This window comes from Hibiscus syriacus, unplaced genomic scaffold (genome assembly GCF_006381635.1).
Source record: "Hibiscus syriacus cultivar Baekdansim isolate YM2019G1 unplaced genomic scaffold, ASM638163v2 tig00113725_pilon, whole genome shotgun sequence".
Taxonomy (NCBI): domain Eukaryota; kingdom Viridiplantae; phylum Streptophyta; class Magnoliopsida; order Malvales; family Malvaceae; genus Hibiscus; species Hibiscus syriacus.
Genome location: NW_024063471.1, coordinates 5474469 through 5482360, shown reverse-complemented (window position 1 = coordinate 5482360; position 7892 = coordinate 5474469). Strand labels below are relative to the sequence as shown.

Sequence of the window (7892 nt, the reverse complement as noted above, 5' to 3'; positions counted from 1 at the left end):
TCCCAGATGATGCCTAGTTTCATAGTTTCCAAGAAGCAGGTTTAGCACTTTTGTTTTAGTTATAATTTCCTCATCTAACTAAAACAAGTTTCATACCATAGATCACAATAAACCAACCCTTCTTTAGGTCAAATTTGTCTTTGGTAATTAAAGGGCCTCTAAATACCAAAAGGTAAAGGTAAAAGATGATTCTAAATATACAGTTTAGGTTTAAATTCAAGGAAATGGGGTTAGCTAACTTAATAACCCCTAAAATTAAAATAAACCCAGATTTAATTTCACGGAAACTATAAACAAAGTTAGAAAAAAAAATCAGAAATCGAAAGTGAAATGAGTCAAAATCAGAGTCAATTGGAAAAGGTTTTAGGCTTCTGAATATCCAAACAAAACCAAAAGAGATTGAAGAATTAAAGGGAAAAGCAGAAGAAGATGAATTTAACTCAGACTGGTCGGCTTATTGATAGTCAAGTAAACAAAAGTTAGAAAGAGCTTACGGCTGAGAAGAAAAAATAATGCACCAGCCGGGAATCAAACCCAAGTATGTACCGTGGCAGGATACTATTGTACCACTAGACCACTGGTGTTGCTGGTTAAAATTTTAACATATTAATGTGTACGAATTTTGAAAGGAGACAAGAGATCAGTAGCTGTAATAAACTTAGAGCAACGAGATAAACACTTCTCAAATAACATTTTTAACTTATCAAATTTTTTGGGGAAAAATAAGAATTTCATTTGTCCAAGTAAATCACCTGATAGCAAGTAGGAACCTGCAACAATGATATGTTAGCAGCAAAAACAACAATGCCCACCTGATGAAGAACCTGTTTCATTATCAAGCTATCAACTCCGAACATTACAAACTACACTCACAAAAAAAACATACAATGCTGCTTATTTGTTTTATTTTGATGATGCAGGCTTCTGATTTCACTAACCGATCCCTTTATTCATTGTTACATTAACTTTCAATCTTCTTATCCTTTGTGGCAAATTTCCATGACAGATACAAATCTACTTGTTCTTGAGCCGGCTATCTCGTTTGTGGGAATCACATCTGTTGTTCTCTTTAAATCTTCTTTTGAAAATATCGACAAAGGATTGCAGACTCAAATGTTTAGATGTCTAGAGATAACAACATCGAAAACACAAACGACCGATAAGATCAGCATTTATCAAATTCAATCTTAAATTGCCATCGCAACGTAATATAACGATACTTATTGATCTCAAAAGCCACTCTAGTGGCTTTTGTCTCTGGAAGAGAAGAAGTCTTAACCTTTAGAACTTCCTTCCATCACTGACTGTCCTTTAGCACGACAGCCTTGTATTAAATTGAGGAGCATACATGGTAAAGGCCAGTGATTCTCTTTAAATTTATCATAGTTTTAGAAAAATCATATCTCCAGCAAAAAAGGGAATTAGACCAGGAGACACCAGCAATCGAATTATATTTACTATTACATATATAACATGACCATGAAATAAATAGAGATTACCCACCTAACTCAAAATGGAGCTTTGCCCCACCTTAGTTCCTTTCCCAATATGGGATCACAAGAAAAAATGAAAGACACTCAACCTAATAATTTCTTGCTATAATTTAGACACCATTTGTTGTACCTGACAATGTGGTGGTGGTGGTGTTTGATCTGCAGATGTTTTTCCAGGTCATACATTTTATCGGCAACAACGCTTCACAGACACCTCTTCCCTTAGGGGGTGATCGGCATAGAATATCCAGAGAACTAAACATAGCAAGACTCCGACCGAGATTAACCCCAGTCCTGCATTTACTATCTTAAGGTAATGCTCCAATGGATGACAGTAATTCGAGGCAATGTTTTGAAATGTATCCCTAACGAAATCGCAATTTTGCAGGCAAAGTAAGAGTGGTGTGTAGTGCTTGAGAGCTTGGCTCTCGTTAACCGCTGTCACCAGCTGTGTGAATCTGTCAGGAGTTATCCTTCCCGTGGTGTTGCATAGCCCAGATGCTGATGCCATGCAGGTGAAGTTTTGCCAGACCTGAAAACATACAAAGTTGAATTTGATAGATCCTGGAATAAAAATTCCAAACCAAATTATTGAATTTGATAAACTTACCAGAGAAGCATTTGCCATAGACACCTCATTTGACAGACACTGACGATTTTGGAGCTGAGAATCAAATGGAGAGCATAGAGGAGGCATTGAAGGTCCAGACTGATTGTAATAACGAACGTCATCTGGGGAAGGATCCGAATTGGCAAAGGTGTAAATATATGTATTGACAACATCTACTATACTACTGATGACACGTTTGCTTTGACTGAGTGTATTGTTTGTTGTTCTCTGATCAACACAAGGAAGTACGTTGCTAAGAGCAGTCTTGGCATGTGGATGTTCCACCCATTCTTCCATCGCCAAGCAAGCGTCCGAAATTGCACTGAACCACACAAAACAATTCATACGTCCGTTAATGACATCAGTACGGGCATTTTTCCGTAGCCACCTCCATGTTGGGTTTGTTTTAAAGCATTTTTCCAACAAAGAACAGCAGCCAAATAATCATATATGGTATAGAGGGAAAAAAAAGAACAAATAAATAGAAATGACACAGGATCAATCTGATCAACAAACTAAAGCTGCAAAATGGATACAATTTCAAATATTGTTTCAGCGAGCAACCTCGATTATCTAATGAAAAATGGTACCAATACAGATTTTAGGTTCCTTATAGCAACCAAGCATGTAGGAAAATTTAGAATTTCTAAACCAAAAACACATCTTACTTGTTCATGATCACGAAAACACCACAAAGGATGAATGTAATAGCTACCAGGAACCATCCGCTAACTATGAATCTGCAAGAATTAGTCAGGTAGTGTCAAAGAGATGTAAACTTGTATAAGACAAGAGTTCACAGACCAATGGCCATTTAACTTCATAACATGTTTCTGATTTTCCATTTTTGTTTATATTCTAAATTTGATCAATGAGGTAAATGACTAATTTGAAAATTCGAAAACGAGGGATTCCAAAAGTAGTTCAAGAACCAATTTTTAATGAAATTAGTTACCTTCTTTAATGATCATTTCATGACATGAAGAGTATACATGGAAAATGGATAACATTAGACCAGTCCTGAAAGAACTTACATGTGGATAGCATGTTGATGGCCTAGAATGGACAACACTGCAAAAATAAAAAAGATGTACAAATTTTAGAGTTGAGAGATATGAAAATGCTCAAGAAACATAAAAGATACAAGTCGGTGATACGTACAAAGACCCAGCAGAGCCAAAATTAGCATCACTGTGGCCACGGTGATCAGTGCTAATCGCCTGAAAACAAATCCGAAATTGGCTTACTAAGCATTAATACATTGATATCCATGCTGATTCCAAATCAAGGAGGCAACATCAGATGGGTTTAGGCGACCATACACAGCATTGAAGACTCTTCTTATTTTGCCGGCGTTTTCATCGGTCTTAGCTGTAAGTGTATCTGCTGCCGAATTCAGATCTATGTTCAACTTGTCGATTCCGGATAAGACATCGGAAGGAAGGAAAACATCGGCCACATTGATGGTTTTTGCAAGAGAAAGGTACTGTGTAACATTATTTAGGATTTGCACTGTGTAGTCTGATTGGTTTACCACATATTTCAATGTATGCAACGCTTCACCATGAAACTCATCTTGCCCAACCGAAAGAAGAATACACCCAATCCTGTTTGGGAAACGATTTATATTTTAGATAAAAGAAAACTATAGAAAACAGGCCAAATATTATGTTTCAAGAAAGAACATGAGCATAGAAAAAGCATACATCTACTAGAAGAAGCATAAATAAATACAAGATAAAAATTTATGAATGAGATTGATACAAAATATTAGACATCGAAATTCGAAGTTTGGGTTATTACGCTGCAGCACTTGTGAATAATATGAGAAGTATAAGACAAAGCGTTTGAGAATGATCCTTTCTTTTTCCTCGGATGATTACTCTCCATCTGCAACAATGATATACCAAAAGAACCAAGCCAAAAGAAACTAGCCACATGGCAGCGAAGGCAAATCCAGCAGCACCTGTAAATCCAACAGACTGCAGACAAAAACATTCAAATCGCTGATCAGAAATATCCGATATACTTATTAGCAATGCAGGATTTGATCTTTATAAACAAGGTCAACGCTGAAACGTTTTAGTGTAATAGTGTATTCAGAATTCAGATGCAAGTGTAATGAAATCCTTGTTTGCACCGGAGCCTAGTTTCTTATCATTGAAAATATTTATTTCTCTGTTCTCGTTTTGTTTGAATATATCAACTTTCTCATCGACCACCACGACCAAAAATCAAATGAGATAGATTCTAATCTAACTTCAGCATAAAGGAACAGATTTGTAAACTCAAGTCTGATATATATACGGTCCAATATACCAAGAATGAATGATATATAAAGTAATTAGATACAACAGATCAATCAAAAGACTAACAAGAGAGCAAGGCAGACCAAAGACTTTACCACCCAGTAATGGCGGTTGGTAATATTCCACCCACCGTGATAATGCTTGAAATGACGAAGAATGTCCGGCCTATCCGTCCTTTGGGCTGCCAACACCAGTGTGGTCGGAGACTCGTCAATTGTTGGCGCCGGTGCTTGTGGCAGCTCAGATATCTCATTCTTCCATGGACCTAAATTAATACCTCCTGCATTCACAACAAACATACACTAAAAGTGATACAATTTGAAACAACTAATAGGAATAAAACACTTTCAGTAGTTTTAATAACAAAAACAGCAAGATAGAAAATAAAGATCGGATCTTTCAAAACCAGCAATGATATCAACCCAGAACTTGAATTCGTCTTATAATTCAGCAAAATTATGTACATTCCCCCCCAACCCCTCCACCAAAAAAAAAAAATAACAGAGCATAATCCCGGTACTCAAAATGCCATTTTTCTCCCGCATTCTTTTCTTTTCTCTTCTCAGCACCAAACATAATATGAACACCACATCTACTAGAAGGGAAACATTTAGAACCAAATATAAAAGCAATAAAAATTTAACCAAGAACGTCACATTATACTAGAAATCAAAACATAAATCTAAAACACCAACCAGAAATAAGGTTGACATGATCAGTGAGAGGTCCATTTTGAGCCAGAACCGGAAATGTGCTCAAACAACAAAATCCAATAATGAGCAAGAAAATCAAGTGCCTAAACAAAAGGGTGTTTTTCATTTGCAGCTTTTAGTAAAAGAGTTCACTGGAAACCAATCACCCAAGATTTAGAGAATCTAAAAGGCCAAATCTTCACAGTGAAAGTGTAAAAAAGAAACAAGAAAAGAACATGTTAATGTCTCAGCTTCGTGATTTGATTACAGTGAATGCAAATAAAGCTTTAACAGGGGGGGGGGGGGGAGGTGTATTGATTTGGAGGCAGGGAGAGAGAGAGAGAGAGAGAGAGAGATGCGAAGAGGACTGATAAGTGATAAGGCGGGTAGGATACTAGGATTACTAAATGAGAAATTAAAAAATAGGTGTCCGTTGGAAGTATTTATTGTTTTTTTTATCATAATGAAAAGTAATTAGTGAAAAAAGAAAAGGAAATCTCAAATTTCTGTGTTTTATGCAATGGGTGTATCAAATTCCTCTATAAATAATGAATTACTTTTAAATAGGTTAATCAATATAAACACCAAATCTGCATATGGGCCTCCTTCCATTTGCTGCTCGAATATATTTGTCCTTCTTAGTCTATTAATATAATTTATTAATTCAAATCATATAAATATTTTGTTCTCCGTTGAGTGTAGGTGCCACGTAGCGTCATTTTTGAGCCGGATCCATGCCGATAAATCAATAAGTTTATTTAGGATCTAGAATTAAGTTAGGTTAATGAGTAAGAGATTTATTATTATCTTTTAAGTTTAAACTTTACATACATTATTATATTAAATATATGAGAATTTATTATATAATGATTGAGAGTATTTTAATAAAACATATATTATATCTTATATGCATCTTATATTTATAAAAAAAAATCGGAAACAGAAATCCGACGGTTTAAAATTATTCCAGTTATACCTGTTAGGTAACGATGCGCGTGAGATTAAAATGAGACGTAATTAATCAAAAAAAGAAAATGAAAAAAATAGCTGGATGGGGCCCACCTGGACAAATTCATATTCCAGAAGTTGAGATACTTGCAGTGAGCACTTTGATATGAGCTGATCTTGTCATCGTTCCTAACTTCATATAAACATTAATTATATATCTATACAACAACAACAATAAATCCCTATTTTCATATATAACAGGGGAAGGAGAGGTAGGATAGTAGGCTACCCCTAACGCCAGGATGAGAACAGTTTTTGTGGAAGATCTTCGACACTCAGAAAATTAAAAATAAAGATAAAATGCAATTCATGTATAAATAAATAGATAAATACATAGTTGAACATTATTCATAGGCAGTCTTTATATGCGCGTCTGTAATGGGAAGATATCTCTGCAAATAAATTCATGCCTAAAAATCTCTACATATAAACAGAAACGTAAGACCTGACTAAATTTAAAAGAGGAAACATGAAGAGAATGATACATAGAAGTCAACAATAGCAAGCTACGAGAAAGAATAAAGTCAAATGTGTTAAAACCTAAACTAAGACAATACTAATCCGCTACCCTAATTCTAAGCCTTCATAAATTCTAATGACAGAAACGTATAAAAAGTAGAAATCATTGAAATTACTAAAAAGGCATTAATTATATATCTATATGTGATATAAATTATATATCTTAAATTAATCTTAATTAATATTTAAATTTGTAATTTTTTAGATGTCATAAAAATGATATAAATTGATATTAAATAATACTTAACTCATCTACTAAAATACATTACAATAATTTGTAACAAATAAAACTTAGGGCCTTTACTGAGTATTTTTTTATTTGGGGCGAAATCAAAAAATATAGTTCTTAATTTAAATGAAATTTAAAATATATGTAATATACAATTTCTATTATAATTTTTTATTAAATTAAATATATAATAATTCATTATAATATCAAAAATGTCAAAATATAATTAAGTAAACAAATACTTATTAAAAAGCTTTACATTGTAGCATTTTTTAATGTAAAATCATTGATTATAGTGTCAACATTAATGCTTTTCAACATATTTTTCTCAATACATAATGTATCATTTGGACATGAAAGAACAATCAGAATTTAGAAATATATAAAAATAAAAAGAAAGAATTAGGAAATATTATCTTACATAGAATTTTAAGAACAATCTTCAATATGGTTCAAACATCACAATTGATGATAAACAATTATGACTTTGTGTTTGAGAGAAATTAAAATGTGAGAGTAATAATTTTCAAAGGAATTGTAAAATATGGAAGAAAAAATAAACATACTAATTATATTTAAATTTTCTCCTCCCTTCGAGTTTTGAAGAGAAAAAAATAATGTTAATAAAAAATTTATTTGATATGAAAAATCGGGAAAGAAATTCGGTCAATTGATGGTGAAAATTTAGAAAGACTAAAATTAAATAGATTCAATTGATTTTTTTTTTAAATTCTAAGAAAAAATATTGAATTAGAGTTTTGAGGGAAGTTGAACAATTTATTATTTTTGATTGCCCTCTAGTTTAAAGGCTTCACTTTGACTAATCTGTACAGATCCGGGTCGCACACCTAATTTTGGTGTGTGAGTTTCCCGGCGGAGATTTTCTGCATATACAAATACTCAAACATGATACCTTACTTAAGTGATATCAAGTTGCTTACTACTTGAACCAATCCTCGTTGATAAGTGGAACAATTTATTAACATTAATATAAAAATTCAATAATGACAATTAACATTTTATTAAATGTAT

At 33.3% G+C, this 7892-nt stretch overlaps 1 protein-coding gene across 1 annotated transcript; it reads right to left on the bottom strand.

Moving 5' to 3' along the window:
* Window positions 1–1442: 1442 nt before the first annotated feature.
* LOC120187634 lies at window positions 1443–4043 on the bottom strand. The gene is made up of 7 exons (XM_039191313.1): window positions 3907–4043; window positions 3426–3710; window positions 3265–3323; window positions 3138–3174; window positions 2772–2843; window positions 2104–2425; window positions 1443–2025 (listed from the first exon to the last, which is right to left on the bottom strand). Exons 1-7 carry the CDS (start codon window positions 4041–4043, stop codon window positions 1681–1683), a joined length of 1257 nt encoding a protein of 418 aa, XP_039047244.1. The 3' UTR covers window positions 1443–1680.
* Between the last annotated feature and the right edge of the window lie 3849 nt (window positions 4044–7892).

Bases quoted from the DNA above. Each gene is read 5' to 3' on its own strand.
- LOC120187634 (XM_039191313.1), bottom strand. From the start codon at position 4,043: ATGTGGCTAGTTTCTTTTGGCTTGGTTCTTTTGGTATATCATTGTTGC. The intron at 3,324-3,425 runs GTATGGTCGCCT...ATTTGTTTTCAG, and splicing joins AGAAGAGTCTTCAATGCTGT to GCGATTAGCACTGATCACCG. The intron at 3,175-3,264 runs GTACGTATCACC...TTATTTTTGCAG, and splicing joins TTTGGCTCTGCTGGGTCTTT to TGTTGTCCATTCTAGGCCAT.